This window comes from Vitis riparia, chromosome 6 (assembly GCF_004353265.1).
Source record: "Vitis riparia cultivar Riparia Gloire de Montpellier isolate 1030 chromosome 6, EGFV_Vit.rip_1.0, whole genome shotgun sequence".
Lineage (NCBI taxonomy): Eukaryota > Viridiplantae > Streptophyta > Magnoliopsida > Vitales > Vitaceae > Vitis > Vitis riparia.
This window is the reverse complement of record NC_048436.1, coordinates 22,788,001-22,814,626: the sequence shown is the minus strand read 5'-3', so window position 1 is coordinate 22,814,626 and position 26,626 is coordinate 22,788,001. Positions and strand designations below refer to the sequence as shown.

The 26,626-nt window shown below is 41.0% G+C and overlaps 1 protein-coding gene across 1 annotated transcript in view; it reads right to left on the bottom strand.

Annotated features, from left to right (window-relative positions):
* Nucleotides 1–26,626, bottom strand: part of LOC117915750 (RGS1-HXK1-interacting protein 1) — a 37,451-nt gene that overhangs the window by 8,496 nt on the left and 2,329 nt on the right. The window contains exons 2-3 of the mRNA XM_034831430.1: nucleotides 22,397–22,463; nucleotides 15,674–15,751 (exon numbers count right to left, since the gene is read on the bottom strand). Coding sequence (XP_034687321.1) covers nucleotides 15,674–15,751; nucleotides 22,397–22,463 — 145 coding nt within the window. The remainder of the gene's footprint in view (nucleotides 1–15,673; nucleotides 15,752–22,396; nucleotides 22,464–26,626) is intronic.

Here is a 26,626-nt window from a genome sequence, read left to right as displayed (position 1 = left end):
TCACCAAAAAATTGATAAGACACCTACTCTTTCCATCTGTCCAACCATCTGACATAATTGAACATCCATATTGTTTCCAAGCTTTTTGTGATCTTCCATAATGATACTTAGGTCATTCACCTCTTCTTTAAGAATTCATGTCCTCAATTCGTGCATAGATGGAGGCTTAAACCTGGACCCAATTTTTTTTTTTTGATAGACAAAGAGAAATAGAATAAAACATGCCAGAACGGGGGGCGCTCCCTACGTACACAGGCAGTATACAAAGAAAGCCAAAAACAAAGCAACAAAAGAAAGAAAAAACCTAGAGAGGAAAAAGCTAGCCAACAAGCCAATCACCCAAAAAGTTCAGAAAAGAGAGATAGTCCAAGTCCAGAAACTGTTGAGACCACTCAAGAAGAGACCGAAAAAAGAGGTTCCTCAAGCAAGTATCTGACATCTCTTCCTCTTGGAACGTTCTTCGGTTTCGTTCTCCCCAAATGCACCAAAATAGACAAATAGGTGTCAATCTCAAAACCGCTCTCCTTTTCTTCCCTAGGCCCTTAATTTTCCATTCTAGAAGCAGATTTCTCACTAAAGTCGGGAACACCCACACCACCCCAAAAGAAGAAAGCAACAAAGTCCAAAGCTCCCTTGTCTTACCACAATGAATTAGGATGTGGTCCGCCGATTCCTCATTCTCTTTCCAAAGACTGCACCTATTAACCATAGACCAACCCCTCCTCATTAACATATCTACAGTAGAAATTTTACCCCAAACTGCTTCCCAAGCAAAAAAGCGAGTTCTAAAAAGGGCATACGAACCCCAAACCTCTTTGGCTGGAAATAAGGGGTTATTCTCATCTTTTAAAGACCTATAATAAGATTTAACATTAAATTTTCCCTTCCTCTCAATCTTCCAGACTAAAGAATCCTATCCTTCTTGAACCTTTACTACAGAAATATGATCCAAAAAACGAGTCACCTCCTCCAATTCCCAATCTTGGAAGGATCTTCTAAAGTGCACCTCCCAACCCCCACCACCACCTCCTTGTCTCCAAAAAACGAGTCACCTCCTCCAATTCCCAATCTTGGAAGGATCTTCTAAAGTGCACCTCCCAACCCCCACCACCACCTCCTTGTCTCCCCCAAAGATCAGCCACTACAACGGAATTATGGGTTGTAATTCTGAACAGCAAAGGGAAAAGATCCTTCAGCTTATGAAACCAATAAGGATCATTCACAGTGTTGAATGGGAGACATTTTTGAATACATAAACCTACCAATTTTTCTACACACTTCCTTTCTTCTTGCTTCCACTTTGAATTCAAAGTACTTTGTCTAGGTTGTGAAGTGGTAAATTTATCCATGGGCCCCCTAGGAATAGGTTCCCCACTCCCACTCCCTAATGTCTCTATTGTTTTAGACAAGGCACTCTCATGCATTGAAGTTGGACCCATACCAATTTCTTGGAGCAATTCATTTCTTTTCGTTTTTTTATCCTTAAAATTGGTCAATGCCTCTTTGCATTCCAATCTAGCATCTTCACTAACTTTGTTGCATGGTTTCATACCATGATGAGTTCCGACTAAGTGATGCTTGAGTCTATTCACCTCTCCCATGCATCTTTGATTGCAAAATTTACATCTTAAATATTGCTCCCCGGAAACTTCAATAACATACTTCCACAAAATCTTTTCTTGAATTTTTCGAATAAGAGGAACTCATTCTAAAAAAAAACACCAATAATAATATTCAAATTTCTATATAACAATATAATTGACTAAAAAATATTAACAAGACATAATTGAAAGGAATTTAAAAATTAAATATAAAATTTAATTGGTTTAAATTTAAAAAAACCAATTTTTTTTAGAGGAATTTAAAAATTATACACATAAATTTTAATTGGAATTTAATAATGAAATAAATAAAATTTGGGTGAAAATTAAAATTAAACCAAAAAAAAAAAAAAAATTTAAGGAGAATATTTAAACCAATTTACTAGAATATTTAAAAAATAAAAATGGATGAAGGAAGAAACAGCTTACTAGCTGAGAGCTTGGTCAAAATTATTTAAATATATATACATATATATTGGATGAAGAGGCAGAGTTAATTTGATAAATAAATAAAAAAATTGATGAAGAGCCGACTACCAGAGAGAGAGAGAGGAGCCTCTGTGTCGATTGCCGAGAGAGACGAAGAGGGAGAAAACCATGGGAGATGAAGCCGAGAGGGGGAAAGAGATGAAGAGATGAAAATAGGGGAAAGCATGGGAGACGAAGAGAGGGAGCTCGCGAGTTCGCGACATACCTGGAGATGAATCAAAGGGATCGTCATCGGAGAAGATGCATTGCGGTTGGTCGTCGCTTGAGGTTGAGCACTTCATCGCCGCTTAAGGTAGGGTTTCATTTTGAGCTTTTCTCCCAATTTGTGTTTGCCAAAGTTTTCAATCGGGACTCGGGTTTCAAGGATTACCTAGTGTTTTTTTTTTTTAATTTTTGTTCATGGCCACATCAGCTCCCACAAAGCGTACGCCTTCTTCTTGGAGCGTAAAAAGCGCGATCAAAGCGTGCCTCAATCACGCCTCACTGGAAAAGGTGTACGCTTTTCAGGAGCCGCGTTTTATTTCTTATGCCTCAAAGCGTTTTGCCCCCACCTCGCCCTAAGGCGCGCCCGAGAAACGCCTTTAAAATTTTTTATCTATTCAGCCATGTTAATTATCATGGAAATTCAGGGCAAAAAAAACCAAGAATGCTTGAATAATGGCTTATGGATGAGGCCACTAAATGGAGATGCATATTCTGAATAAGCGGAAAGTGATCAAATCCTTTGTGTAGATTTAGTTTGTTTACAAGAAACCAAAATGAGCTCTATGACCATTGGGATAGTGAGAAGTCGAGGAATGTTAAGTTGGAGATTAGAATGGGTTTCTTTTGATGCTTAGGGCTTAACAACAGGGATTTTGCTAATGTAGGATTCTTGAGTTTTAGAGTGGTTGGGTTCAAATGTATGGTCATATTTTCCATCTTGTCCATTTAGAAATTGCAATAATTGTTTCATTTGGGTGGTCAGAGACTTATGGTCTATTGAGAAGAAAGGAGAGAAGAAGGTGGGGAAGGAGTTGGACTCTTAAGGCTTTTGGGACGAGCCTTGGTGTTTAAGTAGAGTATGATTCACTATCCAGTTGAAAAGAGAAATTGCAAAAAGCTAACATCTTCTATTGTGGAGGCTAGTGGTAGCTGTGTACTTTTTGTATACCTTGGGCTGCTTTTTTGGAAGCCCTTTCTAATATATCTTCCTTTTTATCTATCAAAAAAATAAAATAAAAATAGAGGTGTTTGAATTGGTGGACCCACTGCCACTAGGAGGAGCCATTTCCTTGGAGCAGAGGGCAAGATGGCCTGTCCATATCATGTCTTGATTGCTTTCTGTTCTCAGGCGATTGGGTGGAACATGATTCTTTTGTATCTTAGCGGCTACTACCAAGGCCAATGCCAAATCATTCCCCTATCTTGCTCAATTCTTAGGGTATTGAAAGTCTCATTTCAGATATTCAAAAACATGTGATTGAAAGTGGAGTTTGGGGAGCTGGTCAAGTCTAGATACTCTTGATAGCAAAATTATGATTGCCAAGAAGCTACGAATCTCGAAAGATCTCTTATTGGGATGGAAGGTTCGGGCCAGGGATAACAAATGGAAGAAAGTTTGGTGACTGACTCTTTTTTGCTTGTTTTGTTGCATGTGGCAAGAGTGTAATAACCAGATCTACAATGAGGAAGACCTTCCTAACCAAAAGTTGAAAGAGAACCTCATCGAATCCATGTTGAGATGGTCTAAACCTGTTGGGAATGAAGAATTGAACATAATCTGATTTTTTCCTAAACTGTAGGTAGTGTGTCTTTAGTTTTGAAGCTTTAGCCCAGGTGCTGCTTCCTTTTTTCTTTTTTTTTTTAATTTGTTCATAAAGTGCATCTTGTATACCCTATGTTTACATAAGATGTGCTCCAATTTTATAGGCACTGTTTAACATATCTTGTTTGCCCATCAAAAAAATATATGCAAAAGTAGGGTGTATTACCCCACTGTTGAATGCAATTTTTTTCATGGAACTGTCTTTTTGTCTTACAAACATTGATTGCTTACACCTCAAGACACATCTCCCTTCTCAAGTTTACTTTTGGGTTTTGGTGGTCATCAAGTTTGATGGTTTTTGAAGTGCTCATTACTTGTTATCTAATGAATTTAGCAAGAAACAAACAATCAATGTATGCTTTTGGATTCTTAGGAGTAAATGGAATTTACACCAAGAAGGTTTAATTTGACAGCTCCTTTTTAGGTGTTAATTTCTTAATCTACAAAGAAATTGTTTTACCCCTTTTTCTTAGGTGCAATGTAATTGTGAATTTTGAATCAAATTGGCTCTTTTGGCCTGCTGCAAAGAAACTGTTTTACCCCTTTCTCTTAGGATTGCAATGCAATTGTGAATTTTGAATCAAATTGGCTCTTTTGGCCAACAAAACATTTTGAGCTTCTTTTGAAACAATTGATCAAGGTAACCCTTCTTTTTTTTTTTTTTTTGCCATGTAAGAGCCTTTTATTATTATTTTTTTTTCTTTCTAAATTAGTTATAACCGACAGTTGAAAAATACAGTTTCAAAAATCTAAAAAGGAAAGAAACTACATCTAAACACCATGACTCCAGCATAAATTTAGAAATTGCATCTTGAAACAGTGGCTTAAGCATAAATTCAAAAACTGCATTTTGAAGCAATGATTTCTTTCTTTTTTAGATTTCCACAGAAGCTTCATTTTCCAAATATAACCTCAAACTAATTTAAAAAATAAAAAATAAAACATAATTATGGGGCTTCTGCACGTAAAAAAATAGCTACTTTAAACAATTGTTTCAAAACAGGCCCAAAATGCATATTTCTCGACTAAAAGGGACCAATTTGACCCAAAAGTCAACAATTGCCCCTCTACCATGATCAAACCATCTATTGCTTGAATTTTCCATAAACATACGATACCCACCAAAAAGCCACCCCGAATCCCCCAAAACAAACACACAAAAGAAACCCACCCTACCCTATCCAATTTTGTAGGTTTGAAAGAAACTCAAAGATGCTACTATAAAATTATAGAAGAGGGTTTTTGCTTTGTTTGAGTTTAGTATCCATTCAAGTCAACTTTATTCATATGTTGGTGTAGAAGGCCTCCATGAAGAGGATATTCTTGAGGAGTTTTTGCTTTGTTTGAGTTTAGTATCCATTCAAGTCAACTTTATCCATATGTTAGTGTAGAAGGCCTCCAGGAAGGGGCTATTCTCAATTAGGTCCTTTTACTAGTATTTGTGTCTTGAAAGAATATATCTCTTCCTAAAAATCCACCTAAGAAATCGATCTAAGACCCAAAAATTAACCCAAGATCAAATAGTGGTGATAAGATGAGAAGGGGAAAGTATTGGGTTGCGATAGAGTTGAAGTCGTTTGAAGTTTCGGTAGAGGAAGTCCCGGGGAAGCTTAAAGGTACCATTGTGGAGAGAAGTAAAGGTCTCTCCTCTTGGATCCGGTTTGGAGTTTTAAGCTTAAGAAACCTGTTGGAAGGATTTGAAGAATGCTGTAGGGAGGAGAAGGAAGAAAGAATGGTAAAAGTCTGGGAGGAAAAGGGAAGAAAGTTCAAGCTGGATAGGCATGTGAACAGGACGGGGAGATACATTTTATGTTCTGTTGTTGATTTAGAGACCAAGAGATTTTGCTTAGTTTTCCCTGAAGGAAAGGGTTTGCTAGGGGGATGGGCCATTCTCGCTGAGAAATTACTGGCTCTGGGGGCAGTTACTCAAGCTGAAGCAAAGAATGAAGCATCGGCTTTCCGAGTTGAATCAAAGATGAAGTCGATGATATTAAAGGGCAAGGACGAGAAGAGTCTTGGAAGATTGGTGGAGGGAGAGAAGAAGACTTTTGTGGATGTGGCTAAGGAGCCGACTAGAAGGCCAAGAGATGCGTTTTGGCTTCAGGTTGGAGGGAGAGAGTTAAGGGGTAGGGAGGAAGTGCTAGATCGGTGCTTAGTTGGTAGGTGGGGTGTCGGGTCAGTGGTGGAGACGGAGATGGTTTCGTTTAGGAAATGGGAGGAGCACTTCTGGAATCTTAAAAAATGCGTTAAAGTTATGAAGCTAGGAGGAGCTTTCTTTCTGTTAGAGTTTGAAGATGAAGAGGCAAAAAGAGCGTTATAGAGGCGGACATGCCGCTATAAGGATAAATTGCTACACTTAGAGAGATGGAGTGAGGAGGCGGGTTGCTTGCGCTTAGGAAGCCAAGCAAAAGAAGTGTGGGTGAGGGTGGTGGGACTCCCGCTTCATTGTTGGAGTGGAGAAGTGTTTAAAAAAATTGGTGACTGCTGTGGAGGTTTTGTTGAGGTGGATGAAGAAACAAAAAAAAATTTCTCAGCTTCAATGGGCCAGAATTTTGGTGAAGGGGGGAGGGGGGGAAGTTTTTCCAGGTACATTGCATTTAGTGGTGAATTCTTTTTGTTATGCAGTCTAGTTGTGGTGGGAGGTGCTGCCATGGATTTTTGCAGTGATGTCGATGAATAACTGAAAGGAAGAGAGAGGGAAAAGGTTAGGGAAGAGTGGGATGTGGGCTCACACGCGGGGACCAGCGGTGGAATGGGGAATGAGTTGTGGTATGCAGCAGAGGTTGACGGGGCAGGTATAGTCAGAAAGAATAGGGGGGAAGAGAAGGGTGATGGAGACAGGACGGCAGGTTTAGATGATGGTCTTTTAGGCTTTGGTATGGGGGATGGAGAAAAGGAGAGTAGAAGGGTGGGCTTAAGTAAGAAAAGGGGGTTTGCGGCGATGTTTGGTTGCAAGCCTGTTTGTGAGGAGGTTCAGGCCTAAGGGAATACAGGCTTGGGTTGTGAAGGCCCTTCATTTCATTTAAGTTCTAGAATGGGCTGGGCTTTTAAGGAAAGTGAGAGGAGTAGGCCCAAGTCGTGTTGGGAGGAGGGGTAGCCCAGCAGAGGCGCGGAGCAGGCTTCTTGTGACGGCCCTTCAAACCATTTAAGGGATGGACTGGGCTATGCTTTAAAGGAAATCGAGAGGAATGGGCCCAACTCTTTTTGGAAAGCGGGGCAGCCCAGTAATGAAGTGATTCGGGCTTCGAATCCAGATCGGGCCTTCTCGGAGGAGCCTTTAAATAAGGGTAGGGCTTCATTTTGTCCATTGTGTTCAAAGGGGTGGTTTGCAAAAGAATTTTTGGTCGACGAGATGGGCATTGAAGAGGTAAAAGGGGTTTCAGGTAGTTTTTCTTCAACGGATGCGTGCCTTATGGAGGAAGCGTCCAGGTACTCCTTCTTTGCGTCTTTTTTTGTTTGCGTTTGGGAGGGACGAGACTCTTCTTCTCCTTTCTCTGGGGTGGAGGGGGCTTTGATTGAGGTAGAGGAGGATCATGATGTTGTTGTCTTTTTGAAGGAAAATGATGGGGAGCTGTTTGTAAATCCTTTGAGTGTGTGTTTGGCGGAAGACAGGGTTTTTGAGAAGGTTGATGGCGGGTCTTTCCCGTTAAAGGAGGGGGGGGGGGGGGATGAAAGGGTTGAGGAAAAGGGAGGGGATGTGGAGTCGTGGAGGTACAGTTGTTAGGCAAATTTTTGTCAATGTTTGGGAATGCCCACTAAGGGTTTTGAAAGTGAGATTCTTAAACTTCTTAAGAGAATAAGGGAAAAAAGAGACCGATTTGAAAGTTTAAGTGGAAAAAAAAAAAAGAAATGATAGAGATCCTCTAGATTTGACCAAGAGTTGAAGAAACTTGAATGTTCAGTAAATTATGGTGGGTTAGGAGGAGATCGGGGTCATCCGGAGTGTGTTAGACGAGGCTTCGAATTCTTTCGTGGAGTGTAAGGGGGCAAAATGATAGAGACAAGAGAAAATTGATAAAGGATGTTATTAAAACTCAGAAGGTGGATTTAGTGTGCCTCCAGGAAACAAAATTCAGGATATGACTAGTAGGAATGTGAGAAGTCTCAAGATAGGAAGATGTTTAGAGTGGGGGGCAGTGAATTTAAGGGGTGCGGTGGGGGTTTCTGGGATAATAGGGTGTTGCAGATGGTGGAGATGGAAGTGGGCAAATATTCAATCTCTTGTCGCTTCAAGAATTGTGAGGATGGCTTTTACTGGATTTTCACAGGAGTGTATGGGCCCACTGTGAAGGTGGAGAGAGAAGATTTTTTGAATGAGCTAGGGGCCATTAGAGGTTTGTGGCATGAGCCATGGTGCATAGCAGAAGATTTTAATATGACAAGATTCCCATCTGAGCGTAGTAGAGGAGGTCGTCTGTCCTCGGCAATGAGGAGATTCTCAGAGGTGGTTGAGGACTTAAAACTAAGGGACTTGCCTTTTCAGGGGGGGTTGTTCACATGGAGTGGAGGTTTTAATAATCGATTAAAGTCGAGAATTGATCGGTTTCTCATTTTTAAAGATTAGGAAGTTCATTTTTAGGGGGCCATTCAAGTTGTTCTGGCTAGGCCGATTTCTGATCACTCTCCGATTCTTCTTAATGGGGGAGGAATGAGGAGAGGGCCCACGCCTTTTAGATTTGAAAATATGTGGTTGAAGGAGGAGGGCTTTAAAGAGGTGTTGAGAAAGTGGGGGGAGGGGATTCAGGTCAGTGGGTCTCAACCAGCTTCATTTTGACTGAAAAATTGAAGGCCTTGAAATCGATCCTGTGAAGCTAGAATAAAGAGGTTTTTCGTCAGATTGAATTTAAGAAGTTGAGTGCCTAGAATTTAGTGGATTTTTGGGACAAGGAAGAGAGTGTTCGCTCTCTGTCTATGGAAGAAGAGGAAGTTAGGAAGAAGGCAAGAGAGACGTATAAAAAGTGGGTCCTTTTAGAAGAAGCGTCGTGGAGGCAGAAGTTTAGAGAAATTTGGCTGAAAGAAGGGGATACAAATACAAGGTTTTTTCATCAGATGGCTAATGCTCATAGAAGAAAGAATCGGTCGACTAAAGTAAAAGTGAATGGGAGATGGCTCACTAAGGAAAGTGAAATTAAAGAGGAAGTGAGCAGAGCTTTCCAAGGTCTGTTGGATCTCGGAGGTTGGAAGCCCAATATAGATGGTTTGATTTTTGAGAGGTTGGAATAGCTGGATGTGGAGGGGTTGGAGAAGCCTTTCTCGGAGGAAGAGGTTTTTGGTGCGCTGTTAGGTTTCTGTGGAGAGAAAGCTCCAGGCCCGGACAGCTTCTCAATGGCATTCTAATAGTTTTCTTGGGATTTTGTAAAGGAGGAGGTGATTAACTTCTTCAGACAGTTCCATGAGTTTGGGAGTTTTGTGAGAAGTCTGAATGCAACATTTCTAGTGTTGATTCCTAAGAAAGAGGGGGTTGAGGATTTGAAGGATTTTAGGTCAATTAGCTTGGTGGGAGGGTTGTACAAGTGGTTAGCTAAGGTGCTGACTAACAGACTGAAGGAGTGTTAGCTAAGGTGATCTCAACGTCTCAAAATGCTTTTGTGGAGGAACAACAGATTATGGTTATAGTGTTGATTGCTAATGAAGCAATAGACTTCATTTTGAAAAGCAATAGAGGGGGGACAATTCTATGCAAATTGGACATTGAGAAAACCTATGATTATGTGGACTGGTCTTTTCTTTTGGCGGTGTTCGAGAAGATGGGGTTTGGGGAAAGGTGGCGTAGATGGATAAAGTGGTGTTTATCCATTGCTAGATTTTTTGTTATGGTGAATGGAAGTCTTACTGGATTTTTTCAAAGCTCAAGGGGTTTAAGGCAAGGAGACCCCTTTTTGCCTTACTTATTTGTAATTGTTATGGAGGTTTTCAGCTGTCTGCTGAAGAGAACAGTTTCTGGAGGTTTTTTGTCGCCTTGCTCGATTCAGGGAAGAAGGGGTAAAGGGGTCCAAGTCTCTCATTTGTTGTTTGGTGATGATACGTTGATTTTTTGTGAGGCAGAGGAGGAGCAGTTGACATATTTGTGCTGGCTGTTAATGTGGTTTGAGGCAATTTCAGGGTTGAGAGTGAATTTGGAAAAAAGTGAGCTGATTCCGATTGGTAGAGTTGAGAATGTAGAAGAGTTGACTGATGAGTTCGGTTATAAGGTGGGAAGATTGCCCTCCACGTACTTAGGAATGTCGTTGGGTGCTCCTTTTAAATCTACTGCCGTTTGGGATGGAATAGAAGAAAGATTTCGGAAAAGATTAGCTATGTGGAAACGTCAATACATTTCAAAAGGAGGGAAGATTACCTTAATTCAAAGTACTTTGTCCAATTTACCGATCTATTTCATGTCTATTTTCAAGCTGCCTAAAGTGGTTAAAATGAGATTGGAGCAAATTCAAAGGGATTGTTTGTGGGGTGGTGGGGCTTGTGAGCAAAAACTACACTTAGTAAGGTGGCTGATTGTTTGTGAAGAAAAAATAAAAGGAGGGTTGAGGGTTAAGAGCCTTGGGACTCTTAATAGGGCTCTCTTTGGCAAGTGGGTTTGGCGTTTTGCAATTGAAAGAAATGCCCTTTGGAACCAAGTGATTAGAAGGAAATACGGGGAGGAAAGTGAAGGGTGGAGCTCTTGCGAGGCTAGGGAGGCCTATGGAGTCGGGTTGTTGAAAGCAATAAGATGGGACACTAGTAACCCCTTCTTTTGACTTTGTGGTGGGTGATGGAAAAAATGTGAGGTTTTGGAAAGACAAGTGGTGTGGAACCACCCCTTTGTGCGAGGTTTTCTCTTCCTTATTTGCTCTAGCAACTTCCAAAGAGGCTTGGGTGAATGAAGTTTGGACAGCCGCGGTTGGAGTCCTTGTTTCAATAGACCTTTCAATGATTGGGAGTTGGAAGAGGTGGAAAGGTTGTTTTGTTGTTTGGATGGAAAGAAGGTTAGTGTGGATGAGGAGGATAGGGTGAGGTGGATGGTTTCAAAGGATGGGGTTTTTTTTCTGTAAAGTCTTTGTATAGGGCCTTGCAGTCGGTTTCTCTTGCTTCTTTCCCTTCGAAGATTATTTGGAACTCTTGTGTGCAGCCAAAATTAAGTTTCTTTGCTTGGGAGGCTTCGTGAGGAAGAGTTCTAACCTTGGACCATTTGCAAAAAAGGGGTTGGGCTTTGGCTAATAGATGCTTTTTGTGCCAAATATTTGAAGAGTCGATTGATCACCTCCTTCTTCATTGTGAAAAAATAAGGGAAGTGTGGATGTTGTTCCTTTCTTTATTTGCAGTATCTTGGGTGTTTCCTTCCTCGATAAAGGAAACCCTTTTAGGGTGGAGGGGCTCTTTTGTGGGTAAGAAGAGGGAGAAGGTGTGGCAAGTGGGACCATCATGCTTGTTTTGGGTCATTTGGAAGGCAAGGAATAGAATTGCTTTTGAAGATAGCGTGTTGTTCATCCAAAGGCTAAAAGCTTCTTTTGTATATTTACTTTGGTTGGAAACCAAATTGTGGATAAAAAATGGTCCTTCGACCTTAATAGATTTTGTAGATTGAATGGGTTCATGATAAGGGAGAAGGTTTTTTGTTTTTTCCTTCTTGTTTTGGGTCCTTTTCTAAAGGGATGAGTGTCTCTATATTGTAATTCTGTGGGTCGCTATTTTAGCACCGTTTTGCAATACAATTTTTGCTTATTGATAAAAAAAAAAAAAAAAAAAAAAAAAAGTAAAAATAAAATAAAATTATAGTAGAGGGGTCTAGCCATTTAGGTGGAACATTAGTGAAAGCAATTTCTAATGTTGGAGTGGGTCTAGCCATTGAGGCTCGAATTTAAGAGTCAATGAAAGGACTATTTTCAAATATATGGCACATTCAGAAACTCAAAGCTTGTAAAAGTGGAGGGTAACCTTCTAGTAGAAGGGGATTTTTAATAGTGCTACATTGGGTAAATAAGGAGAGAAGCTCATGGAGATTTGATGGATGACCATGCCAAATTTTTTACATCACTTTAGAGTTAGGGTGATCATTCTGCTAGATTCCTTGAGCAACTAACCAGGTGGCAGATATGTTAGCAAAATAGGGACCTAAGTTGTTGACTTCTTCTTTTTAAGGGATTTTCTTCCCCCCAAGTTCTTGAGTTCATATTTGTAACTATTTTTAGATGTGCACCTCTAACATTCCCACTTTTGACCAGAGCTATGCAGTCATTGTGACAAAAAATGTTTGTTTTTGACAAAAAAAATATATATATAATAATAATAATATACATACATACATACCTACCTACCCCAAGTTCTTAAGTTCATATTTGTAACTATTTTTAGATGTGCACCTCTAATATTCCCACTTTTGACCAGAGCTCTACAATCACTGTGACAAAAAATGTTTGTTTTTGACAAAAAATAATAATAATAATAATAATAATAATAATAATATACAAAAATAATAATAATATACATATATACATACATACCTACCCCAAGTTCTTGAGTTCATATTTGTAACTATTTTTAGATGTGTACCTCTAACATTCCCACTTTCGACTAGAGCTATGTAGTCATATTGACAAAAAATGTTTGTTTTAGACAAAATAATAATAATAATAATAACATACATATATACATACATACATATATATATATATATATATATATATATATATAGTGCAGGGGATTGCTTCAATGCCATGTCTAGAACCTTGGCTACAAACAGCCTTGAGTGGAATTAGGATCTTTCAAATCTTATCAAGAGGACCGTTTCTATTTCTTGTTTGATTGCTCAATAGTTTGCAATAGAAAAGCAAACTTTACTTTTTCTTGAAAAGTGCACCTCTAACATTCCCACTTTTGACCAGAGCTATGTAGTCGTTGTGACAAAAAATGTTTGTTTTTGACAAAAATAATAATAATAATAATAATAATATACATACATACATACATACCTACCCCAAGTTCTTAAGTTCATATTTGTAACTATTTTTAGATGTGCACCTCTAATATTCCCACTTTTGACCAGAGCTCTACAGTCACTGTGACAAAAAATGTTTGTTTTTGACAAAAAAAAAATAATAATAATATACAAAAATAATAATAATATACGTATATACATACATACCTACCCCAAGTTCTTGAGTTCATATTTGTAACTATTTTTAGATGTGTACCTCTAACATTCCCACTTTTGACCAGAGCTATGTAGTCATTGTGACAAAAAATGTTTGTTTTAGACAAAATAATAATAATAATAATAACATACATATATACATACATACATACATACATACATACATACATATATATATATATATATATATATATATATATATATATATATATATATATATATATATATATAGTGCAGGGAATTGCTTCAATGCCATGTCTAGAACCTTGGCTACAAACAGCCTTGAGTGGAATTAGGATCTTTCAAATCTTATCAAGAGGACCGTTTCTATTTCTTGTTTGATTGCTCACTAGTTTGCAATAGAAAAGCAAACTTTACTTTTTCTTGAAAAGTGCACCTCTAACATTCCCACTTTTGACCAGAGCTATGTAGTCGTTGTGACAAAAAATGTTTGTTTTTGACCAAAAAATAATAATAATAATAATAATAATATACATACATACATACCTACCTACCCCAAGTTCTTAAGTTCATATTTGTAACTATTTTTAGATGTGCACCTCTAATATTCCCACTTTTGACCAAAGCTCTACAGTCACTGTGACAAAAAAATGTTTGTTTTTGACAAAAAAATAATAATAATAATAATAATAATAATAATATACAAAAATAATAACAATATACATATATACATACATACCTACCCCAAGTTCTTGAGTTCATATTTGTAACTATTTTTAGATGTGTGCCTCTAACATTCCCACTTTCGACCAAAGCTATGTAGTCATTGTGACAAAAAATGTTTGTTTTAGACAAAATAATAATAATAATAATAATAATAATAACATACATATATACTATATACATACATACATATATATATATATATATATATATATATATATATATATATATATATATATATATATATAGTGCAGGGGATTGCTTCAATGCCATGTCTAGAACCTTGGCTACAAACAGCCTTGAGTGGAATTAGGATCTTTCAAATCTTATCAAGAGGACCGTTTCTATTTCTTGTTTGATTGCTCAATAGTTTGCAATAGAAAAGCAAACTTTACTTTTTCTTGAAAAGAGCATTATGCTACTTCCAACCCCTTTTCCTTTGGAAAATTCTAGTCTTCTCTATTGTACTTCAATAAAATTTTGTTTTCCCATCAAGAATAGAACAACCGCTTTTCATATAATGCTCGGAAACCTAAACTTTTGCTTTGAAAGAAAAAGATTCCAGCATGCAGAAGGGAAGATACCAAAATTAACATGCTCTTCCCATCTTAAATAAACATGCTCTTGCCATTATTTTCTAAGATTAGTTGCATTGATGCACTTGGAAGGCCATTTCTTAGGTTTTCCATGATTTCTCTAGTCATACTCAATTTTTGATAGGAAATGAGACAAAAATCCATTTTTGGGAAGACTTGTGGCGGGAGGAATTAACCTTTGGCTTTAAAATTTTCAAGTCTTTACAGAGTTTCCTCAATTCAAAATTCTCCTATTTCATCTATCCTGAGACCATTTTCCCCTTTCAATCAGATATTTAACTTTTGACAAAACCTCATCAATTCAAATATAAAGGATCTTGAAAGACTCATTCTCAATAGTGTTAACCTATCACCGTCATCCTTAGATGTGAGAGCTTGATCATTATCACTTTCCAACTTATTTTCTATCAAATCTTTCTTCCTAGCCTTATCTAATCAATCAACTTCAATTCTCTTTCTCCTATTGATTTCATATGGAAATCAAAAGCCCCATACAAACGTCAAGGCATTTGCTTAGTTAGTGGCCAACAAAAAGGTAAATAACAGCGACTTGCTTCAAGTGAGAAGACCTTTCAAAGTCCTTAATCCATATTCTTACACTCTATGTATGGGTATTGGAGAATTGATAAATCACCTTTTCTATACTATTCGACAACTTTGGACTTTTGATACAAGTTATTCTAACCAGCCAGCTTGGATTAGGTTCATCTTAGAAGTGTCAATGACATGTTTACCATTTCTTTTAGGGGATTGAGGAGCACTGTAAGAGGCAAAGTTTTATGGTAAATCACTTGGCTTACATTGATTCAGATAGTATGGCAGGAAAAAATATGCAAGGATCTTTGAGAGCAAGTGGAGGACTTTTGAAACTTTAAGGGACCTAGTCTATTTTTATTTATCTTTTTGGGCCATTACTACTATAGCTTTCCAGGGCATTTCTCTCAACTTTATTCAACTTGATTGAATTTCAATATGTGAATCAAAAGGATTAAAATAGTAATATCAAGACATTTTGATGTCTTTAAGACTTTTTTTCCTTTGTTTTGACCAGGTTTTGTATTAGAAAATGATTTCTCATCCTTTCCTTATTTACTCTATTAATGAAATTGTTTTTGTTTCTATAAAAAAAAATAATAAAATAAAAAATAAAAAACTATTTTCTAATAGTAGGAAGTCAAAAAACACATTCATCACCTGCTTAATCCCTATACATTTCCAAGCTCCATAAAAGGAGGGAAAAGCCATGTAAGCATCATCTAAGGCCTATAGCCACACCAGTTACATGGTTATAGAAAGAAAACAATTCAAAACATCGAAAAAGATCAACAAAACTTCTACAACCCAGCAGAGAAAAAGATATATTTCATACCTCGCAGGAAGATGAGGCCAGCTGTAACAGCAACTGCACCAGCCACAGCTGGGTGTTCTTTTGCACTCGTCAACTCATCTACAACAAATAAGTAGCATATAATGAAAGATCAAAAGAATCATGCTTGATTCTGTCATTCTCAACAGAAACAACCCCCACACATAGCTGATTAAATAATCAAATTATCATTCAAATTGAAATATTAGAAGTGACCTGTACAATGTGTTATTGCCCATATTTCAAACCGAGTTACTGACCATTGGGCATTAGAAGTCTGATATAGAGTAGGAAATCTGGTTCCTAGGAAAGAGGTCATTGATTGAGAAATTAAATTTTTTTTTTTTTGATAAGCAAGCAATTGTATTGAAAAAGAGGCAAGAAACCTCAAAGCATACAGGAAGTATACGAGGCTACAACCCCTAAGCAAAAAACAAACAACCCAACCCCTACTTGGAAGCTAACCACTCCAAGAAGCCTATAAGGGAGTTCGACTCCATATCAATATACACTTTAGCCCAACCCCACAAAAAATACACAAACGAAGTTTTTAACTTCTGAAAAGCTAACACTCCCCCCTTAAAAGCAAACCTATTCCTCTCTTTCCAAACTGTCCAAAAAATAAAAAGCGGGATGGCTTTCCACACTTTTTTCCTTTTTCTCCCCACAAAAGAGCCTTTCCAACTTCTAAGGACCTCCTTAACAGTATAAGGAAACACCCACTGTACACCACACAACGCAAGTATGATATCCCACAATCCTTTTGTCACTGTACAATGAATTAATAAATGATTGATTGTTTCCTCTTCACACCCACACAAGAAACACCGGTTAGGGAATTGCCACCCTCTTCTTTGCAACCTATCCAATGTGAGAACCTTCCCCCATGTAGCTTCCCAAGCAAAAAAAACAATTTTGGTTGGCACTTTGCCCACCCATACATTGCTATGAGGGAAATCCGCACCATCAGCATTATCCAACACCCTATACGCTTTCTTTACTTTGAACAGCCCGTCCGCTCCTTCCTTCCAAAAAACCGCGTCTTCCTCCAAGGTTACTCTATGGTTCCTCAACTCTACTAATAGATTACCCGCCAACCCCAACTCCCAGTCATTGAAGTCTCTTAACAGCCTTAAATTCCACCCTCCTTGACCCACATTCTGATCCCAATACTCCTCCACAGTGACGTTCCTTTGGGCAGCCATGGAAAATAGGTCCGGGAATCCTTGGGACAGCACACTGTTTCCACACCAAGGATCTAACCAAAACCTTATTTTATTGCCTTTTCCCACCTTGAACACCATGTTCTCCCAACACCAATCGGACTCCTTCAATATTTCCTTCCAAACCCCAACTCCAAAAACCCCATTTGCCTTCTTAGTCCTCCACCCAAACTCCTCTTGCCCGTACTTAGCCTCAAGCACTTTTTTCCAAAACTCCTCCTTTGCACTCGCGAATCTCCAAATCCATTTGCCTAGAAGTGCTTTGTTCAAACAAACAAGCTTCCTTATCCCCAACCCTCCCTTTTCTTTGTCCGCGCACACCGCCTCCCATTTGACTAGGTGAGCCTTGTTCCCCCCATTGTCGCCTCCCCATAAAAAATTCCTTTGAATCATTTCAAGCCTTTTTGCCACTGATTTAGGCAAACGGAATAACGACATATGATACAAAGGAATGCTGGCCAGCGTGCTCTTTATAAGCGTGAGTCTCCCTCCTTTGGACAGAAATTGGCGTTTCCAAAGGGCCAACCTCCACCTCATTTTCTCCTCCACCCCGTCCCAAATGGATGAGGCCCTATTAGACGCCCCAAGCGGCAGCCCCAAGTAAACTGTGGGCAGCTGTCCCACCCTACACCCGATTTCAGCTGCCATATCAAGAATCCCTTCCACCTCCCCTACCGGAATGACCTCACTTTTGTCCAAGTTAATCTTTAAACCAGATGCCGCTTCAAACCAAAAGAGGATCCAGCTCAAATACAACAAGGATTCTCTTTTTGCCTCGCAAAAAACTATTGTATCATCCGCGAACAAAAGGTGAGAGACGTTGATGGACTGCCCTCTACCTTTCCAAATACTACAGCCATAGATGAACCCCCCTTCTACCGCCCTCGTGATAAGGACACTTAGAACTTCCATACCCATCACGAATAAATAAGGGGACAGCGGGTCCCCTTGCCTTAGACCTTTTGAGCTTGAAAAGAACCCAGCTGGACTCCCATTCACCAACACCGAGTACTTGACTGTGGAAAAGCAGCTCCACATCCATTCAATCCATTTTGGCCCGAAGCCCATCTTTTGCATGACCTTTAGCAAAAATTGCCAATTGATGCTATCATACGCCTTCTCAATATCCAATTTACAAATAAGGCCTTTTTCTCCCCTTTTTTGCCAAGAGTCTATTACCTCGTTTGCTATTAGGGAACCATCAAGAATCTGTCTCCCTTTAATGAAAGCGTTCTGATCCGGGGAGATCACCTTTCCTATGACTTTTTTGAGCCTATTGGCTAGCACCTTAGCCAATAATTTATACAAGCCCCCAAGCAAGCTGATTGGTCTATAGTCACCCAAGTCCTCCACCCCCCCTTTCTTCGGCAACAAAACCAGAAAGGTATGATTTAAGCTCTTTATGAAGGATTTCTGCTCATGGAATTCCTTGAACATATCCATCACATCCTCCTTGACGATCTCCCAACATCTTTGCCAAAAGGCAATTGTGAAACCATCCGGACCCGGGGCTTTGTCCCCATTCATCCCCATTAGAGCTGCACAAATCTCAACCTCAGAAAAAGGCTGTTCAAGGACTTCCGCTTCTGCAGGGCTGATCTGCTTCAGCATAAGGCCCCCTATATCCGCCTTCCAACCCGAGCTATCCGAGAGAATTTGCTGGTAGGCATTTGCAATTCCTTCCCTCACTTCTTGTTCCTCTGTAAGTCTCACCCCATTTATTATGATTTTATCCAAGGAATTGGATCTCCTACGGGCATTGGCCATGCGGTGGAAGTACCCCGTATTCCTATCCCCTTCCCTAAGCCATAATTCCCTAGATAGCTGTCTCCAGTGCTCTTCTTCCATCGACACCCACTTAGCATAATTCTCCTTAGCTGTTTTTTTATGGCCTGATTCCTCCTCTGTTAAGCTTCTCTCTTCTTCCACTATATCCCAGCGCTCCACTTGCTGAAGAGCTTCAGCTTTATTTTTCTCCACCCTTCCAAAAACCTCCTTGTTCCAAGTCTTTAGATTTTGTTTCAACCCCCTCATTTTCACCGCTAGCCTGTAACTTGGCCTACCTCTAACCACTGTCCCATGCCACCACCCCTCTATCAGATCTTTAAACCCCTCAGCTTTGAGCCACATGTTTTCAAATTTGAAAGGGGACGGGCCTCTCCTTATCCCTCCACCCTCAAGCAGGACCGGGAAGTGATCGGATGTTGGATGGATCAATCTTCTTTGATTGACCCTGCTGTAACGGTCTAACCAACTGGGGGTCATAAGAAATCTATCCAACCTGGCCCACGATTGATTATTGAGCCCCCCACTCCAAGTAAAAGACCCCCCTTGCAAAGGGATATCAACAAGCCCTAGCTCATCTATGATCTGGGCAAACCTCCTCATGGTTGAAGTAATCCTCCCATTTCTACTTCTTTCAGCTGGGTACAGCACTGAATTGAAATCACCTCCTAAGCACCATGGCTCCTCCCACAGACCTCTTATAGCCCCGAATTCCTCCCACAAACACTCCCTATCATCACTAGAGAAAGGACCATAGACCCCTGTGAATACCCAAGTTGCTCCATCTCCCAAGTTCCTGAATCTACAGGAGATGGAGAATTGACCCTCTTCCACCCCCAATATCTCCAACGATCTTTTGTCCCAACAAATCAACACTCCCCCCGCCGTCCCCATGGCAATCAAAGCCTTCCAATCGAAAAATCTCCCCGGACCTAGACTCCTCACCACCTCTTCCGACATAATTTGCATCTTTGTTTCTTGTAAACAGAACAGATCCATTTTTTGTTTTCTAATCACTGACTTAATTACCTTCCTCTTGGATCTATCATTCACCCCCCTCACATTCCAACTCATAATTCTTACATTCATTGGGCAACTGTACTTTGGTACCCTCTGCCCTGGAGAGGGCCTTTCTTCCTAGTATCCCCTTCATAGTTAACAATGCACTCCAACCTCTTAAGCTCCCTTTCGAACCTTGAGGTCTCCAAAAGTCCTTTGTCTATTATCTTCTCCCTCCTTTTCCTGATTTTGCCCAAAAAAGCCAAAATATCCTTCTCCAGACCATCCGTTGAGAAGCCCAGAAAATGACTGAATTTGACTAGGTTGCTTTCCTCCCAATTGAGCTGATCTTCCGTCCTATGTTCTTGGAGATCCGATTGTTCTGTATTCCACTCCGCATTTCTACCCATAGAATTGACACTGTTGACCTCGATCAAATCCCAACAGCCTTCCCTTCTCCCTGTGTCCTCTTCTGCACTTGGTCTTCTTGACCCACTGCCAACCAGAATTCTTTCCCTTTGCACCCCAGAATGGTCGTAACACTCCCTCTCCGGAGTCCGACCGAAACAAAAGAGATTAGAAGAAGAAGACCCTTGAGCCCTGATACCCCCCATATTTACCTCTAGGCCATACCTCGCAGCTTCTTCCTCTAGCATCTTTTCTGCCCACTGCTGATTTGGTTCCAGTTGCTGTCGTCTACCCATTTCTTCTTCTCTGCATCTGACAAAATCACTCTCCAAATTGCCAACTTTAAGATGACCGTTGGAGCCAGAGATAGGGGTTTTTAAAATCAGTCCATTGTCTAAAAATGGTTCCTGGGCTATAATGGCTTTACCTTTATGATTATGGCCCAGTCCATAGTCTGAAGCCCTCCCCGAACCACTGTCTTGTCGCAGCCCAATCTGGCCTCCCTTAAATATATCACTAGCTGAAGACGTAGAGGGCCCAAGAGCCAAATTCGTCTCCTGGACTGGTGCTAGCGGCCCATTCTTCGATCCAGAGCCCAGCTGGAGACCCACTTGCGACTGTGAGCCCATCACAGCGGGGCCCATTTCCTGCAGCAGTCGACCCGTCACGTCCTCTGACTGACGCAACACCTCGACACCCGCGCGCGTCGTCTGCTCCACTCGCATACCGGCGCGTGAATTTTCGTCACCTCCTTCCTCCCTTCTTGGACTGCACCACAGGCCCTGATTCCCCCCCTCTTCCAGCCTTATCACCGGCAACGACTCCCACCATAGGGTTAGAGAGTACGTCATCTCTTCCACCCCTATCTCCAGAATATCGGGGCGACCCTCGCCGTCCGACCTGACCAAGATCTTGGCCCACTGCAACTCCTCCATGCTCTCCGTCTGTGGGTCAACATCTAAGAACCCTCCGCACGCGTCGCCCACCTTTCTCAATACCGACGGAACCCATAAAGAGATTGGGAGCCCTAGGATTCTTACCCACACTTCCTCTCTTACCTCACCTTCCTCCACACAACCCAAACTTGGATTCCAACACTCTAATTTCAAATGAACACCTCCCACCACTTTGTTACCAGAGAGAAGAACCCTCCTCGCTTCTTCCGCGAATTCGAATTCCAGCAGAACTCGTCCTGTACCCAACCTTGCCATCCCCATCTTGCCTTTCAAGCCCCAGATCTTTGCCATTTCCCGGCCCATGTGCTCCAAATCTCCCCCTATTGCATTGCTAGGGCACCATTTTCCGATCAGACAATGCTCCAATCTACTCAGGTTCCTGCAACACTCCTCCCGTCCCACCTCCACTCGGATTCTTTTGGATCCCTTATTCCATTCCCCTTTCACCATATCCGCAAATGACCTACCTTTCACCAACCCCTGTCTTGGCCTTCCCATTGTTCTCATTTCTTCTTGTTGGACTTTTTTGTCCATGTTGGGGTCCAACAGGTGAAGAGCCTCCGCCATCGCCATCCACCCCCCCTTGTCCCCTTTGCCCTTCGGTATGCAGATACTAAATCTTTTCATCTCCAGATCGACAACCCCCAAACGCAAAAAGCATCCCCCCCTGTTGGTATCGCGCACCAGGGAGAAGCTTCGCCCCTTCTCCTTCCAGTTCTTTTCCCATCTTTCTTCCCTCGCATCCTCGATGCACTGATGCAGACCTTCCATGAGTAACCCTACGCTGTATGCCCCCATACGAACCCAAGACGATACCCCTTTCTTGCTTTCCGTTATGGTGATTAGGGTTTTTCCTCCCCTCTCCACCATTTCCATCTCAAAAGACTTGGACTCCACCCCGAAACGCCACGTCTTCCTTTTCCTCCTATTCTCCGCGCGACGAACATTCTCCCCTCCGGCAGCCTCGGTCGCTCTCTCGTATTCGACCTCTTTCGCTCTCTCAATCTCTCTCGCTCTCTCGCTCTCTCGACCTCTCTCTCTCATTTTTTAGCATTCCCCCTCGATTGAGAAATTAAAATTTTGATAAAGTCATATTGAATTTTGGGGCCAATTTCCTATCAACAAGGAGGGGATAATCTCAATCAGTGATCTGCTGAAAGGCACAAGAGAATAGGTTGATTAATCAAGGATGCTAAACCCAGGGACCACCTCTATTATACCATGAAGGTTTTTTCTTCCTTTTTTTTTTCCTTTTCTATTTTCCTCTTTTTTTTCCAGCAAGAAGTAAATTTATATAGAATCATGCATCATGTCCTGGGGGAGAGAAGCCAATTCAAGGGTATTCAACTAAGCACCTTTAACTTTCTTGAAGAAAGCATCTTCATAAGTTCTATACTGGGATTCCATTTGAGGTATAAATTCCTGCAAAACAAAGACATTTTTTTATAGGTAAATGCAAAACAAAGATATTACCATAAAGAAGAAGTTAAAAAAGATCATTTTTATAGGTAAATGCAAAACAAAGATATTACTATAAAGAACAAGTTAAATAGATATGAACATGAATAAACTGTAAAGCAATGACTATGCCCTTTGCATGCTTAATGAAGAGAGTATGATAATCTGGATCTATAGAGAACTATAGTTCTCTCAATTGATGTATCCAACAAAGATTGAGTGAGGGAGATGGTTGCTTCGGAGGTGAGAGAAGGCTTGAGAGGTGGTAAATGTTGGTTTGCAGTGGAGTCCAAGACCTTTGAAATCTCCATTGAAGTAGTCTAAGGTAAACCTAGAGGAATTATTTTGGAAAGGAGCAAAGGCTTAGAAAGAAGTTTGAGCTATCTGCTGGAAGGTGGGGAAGCTTGGTGTAAAGAAAAAGTTAAGTTTGAGGTGTCTAAAAGTTTGGGAAGATGGGGGAAGAAAGTTCAGGATGGAGTGTCAATTGAATGAAGCTAGTAGATTCTTACTCTGCTCTGTGCGAGATGTGGAAGCCAAGAAGTATTGTCTCATTTTTCCTGAGGGCAAAGGTTTAGTTGGGGGGTGGTTCTTGTTGGCTAAGAAGTTGAGGGCCCTAGGAGTCTCCACTCTAGCAGTGAGCAAAGTTTTTCCTGGTGTTCCCATCTTTGAAAAGGTTGGGTGTAGTTTCAAAGAGAAAGTGAAAGGAACTTATGCAGATGCTATGAGGGTGAAGACAGGGGAACCAGGAGAGTCTTTATGGCTGTATTTTGGGGATCGAGAACTTCTTTGCAAGGAAGAGCAGTTAAGTCATTGCTTGGTAGGTTGTTTTGGCGACAATTCAGACTTGGTTCCTCCTCTATCATCCTTGAAGGGGTGGGTGATTGCACGATGGGCTTTGAGGGGGGAGGAGGGGAGGGGTTTAAAAATCTACAAGTTGGGTAGGGCCCTTTTTCTGTTTGAGTTTGAGAATAAATTTAAGGTTGATATGGTGTTTTTAAGGGGCAATAGATGATTTAAGGAGAGAGAGTCTCAGTTGCAAAGATGAGGACCCGAAGTGGGGTGTTTTCAGAATGGGAGCCATGCCAAGGAAGTTTGGGTGAGGATTGTAGGACTCCCTCTCCATTTTTGGAGCAGAGAGGTTTTCAAGAGGATCAGGCAAAGTTGTGGGGGTTTTGTAGCTGTAGATGAGGAAACAACTCTTTTTTCTCAGCTACAATGGGTACATATCTTGGTGAGAACCACTAGGAAGGATCTGTCAGGGTCACTGCAGGTGCTAGTCGGTCACACTTGTTTTGCAGTTCGTCTGTGGTGGGAAGCCCCTCCATGGGTTTCTCAAGTAGTGTCATGGACTGAGTCTTGTAGAAGTGCAGGGCGAGAGGTTAGGCATGACTTTGTGGTTGGCTCACGCGTTGGTGAGAGCGTGAGGGAGAGTCAACCTAGTGTTCAAAAATTAAGGTCAGACGAGCAATTCAAGTATGGAAGAAGAAATAGGGGTGTTGTTGGTGTAGTGGGTAGGTCAGCTAAGGGTACTGTTCACTGGACTCAGATTTTCTTGGGCTTGGGTCTAGGACAGCTGGCTGTGTGGAGAAAAAGGGAAAAAAGGTTTTGGGCTCAAGTGAGTGGGTGCAAGAAAAGCCCACGAGTGGAGCGGGCTGGGCTGTGGGCTCTAACCCCTCCAATCCTATGGATGTGGGCTTGGCTAAGGGCTTTATGGGGCTTATTAGGCCTATGTTTAAAGAGGCCCATCCCCTTTTCCTATTTGGGTGACTCTTTTCTCCTAGGGCTCCCTTAGAGACCGATGTGGGAGCAACAAGGATGGAGTTGGTGGTGCTGGCTGATGAAGACTTCACCCCCGAGGGATCGCTCTCAAGTCGACCGACGATCACCGACGAGGCGTTAATGGCGAAAGCCTCCAAGTACCCCATTTCTCACTCCCGCTCTCTTTTTTCTTTGGGGTTTCGGGGTGATTTTTCTTCTACTCTATTCTTAGGGCCCGACGAAGCTCTACTAGTGCCGAAGAGGGCTTCCAGTGGGTTAGAAGGCTCAGTGGCAGTGGCGATGGACTGGGATCCTCAACGAGTAGTGCCTTTTGAAGATACTGTGATCCTCGGCGGCCGAAAAGAGCTTCCTTGTGGTTCGATAGGCAGTGATGGTGTGATTGACCTCACAATTGTCCCAGTTGGGTCAGTTTTTGAGAGGCCACTGGCAGAGATGACTGATTTTCAACTGGAAGAGGGGGGACGAGATGAAGGGTGGAACTCTAGCTGCCTTGCGAAGTTCAGTCAATGCATTGGGATGCCGGCGAAAGGTTTTGAAGAGGAAATTTTGTACCTTTTGAGGAGGATGAAGGGGAGAATTAATCAAAAGGGGCAGGATGGGGTGTCTAGAAAGACGAAGTCACCATCTTCAAAATCTGTCAGGGAACTCAAGAAGTTGAAGTGGACAATAAGCTATAAAAAAACTAGGGTTGATACCGGATTGGGTTTTTCTCTTAGGGCTTTTGTGTCGGGGTGCAAATGAAGATAAGATTATTATCCTAGAATGTTAAAGGGAAAAATGACAAAGATAAAAGGAAGATAATAAATTTAGTCATAAAATCTCAAAGGGTGGATGTGGTTTGTTTGAAGGAAACCAAAATTAAAGAAATGACTCTTGGGTTTGTGCATAGCCTTGGGGTGGGAAGACATTTAGACTAGAGTGCAGTCAATTCAAGGGGGATAACGAGTCACCTTGTCTCAAACCCTTAGAACTGCGGAAAAAGCCCGAAGGAGTTCCATTAATGAGAATTGAAAAGCTAGCTGTGGAAGTGAACCAATTAATCCAACTTGTCCACCTTTACCCAAACCCCCTTTTTAGACATAACTAACAATACAAAATCCCAGTTGACATGATCATAAACCTTCTCAATGTCCATTTTTAGAAGGAAACTGGGGATATGGCTCTTTAACCTATAATCAACAGCCTCACTAGCAATGAGCACAATATCTAAAATCTGTCTACCTTGAATAAAGGCATGCTAGTTAATAAAAACCACCTCCCCTACTATTGTCTTCAACCTGTTGTAAGCACCTTGTACAATCCCCTTACCAAGCTAATTAGCCTGAAGTCTTTCAAATCTTCAGTTTCCCCTTTTTTTGGAAGCAAAACCAAAAAAGTGGAGTTAAGGCTTCTTTGGAACGTACCATTTAGAAAGAACTCTCCAAAGAAAGCCATAATTTTTTGTTTGGTGAAATCCCAACAAAAATGTCAAAACACCATGGTAAAACCATCTGGGCCTAGAGCTTTGTCACCAGAAAGACTGCACAGGGCTTCAAAAACTTCCTCCTTCGAAAAAGACACCTCTAGACTTCTAGACCTATCTTTCCCCAGTAGATCAAAACGCAAACCCCTAATGCTCAGTCTCCAATCCCCCGTTTTTGAGAAAAGAAATTGATAAGCCTAACACATCCCATCCTTGATCTCTTCATCATCAGTCAAAGTAGCCTCACTAATTCCCACCTTGGTTAACAAATTCCTTCTTGACATGCATTAACCATCTTGTGAAAGAACTTGGTGTTCCTATCTCCTTCCTTTAACCAAATCTCCCTAAATTTTTGTCTCCACGAAATTTCTTCCATTAAAGTCCACTTCTTATAATCCTCCAACATGCCCTTCGGGCCTTTGCCTCCTCAAGAGACAAGGGACATTCTCTCTCCTTAGAGTCCCAGAATTGAATGTGAGAAAAGGTTTTTGGTTTGTTGAAGGAGACATTGCCAAAAACTTCTTTGTTCCACACTCTAAGATCCTTTTTAAAGGCCTTTAATTTCTCAACAAGGCAATGATTGCTTGAACCTGCACCAATTTCTCATTAACTCTTTGAACCCATTTGACAAGAGCCACATATTCTCAAATCTAAAGTGAGTCTTGTCCTTTTTGACTTCTCAACCCTCTAGAACAATGGGACAGTGGTCATAAACAAGCCTAGGAAGGGCAAAATGAGAAATACCCCAAAAATGGTCCTCCCACTCATCAGAGACTAAGAAACGGTCCACCCTTAAAGCCGCCTAAGAATTTAGGCCTCCACACCACGTAAACTGCCCTCTAAAAAAAGGGAGGTCCTTCAACCTCAACTCCTCTAAGACATCTGA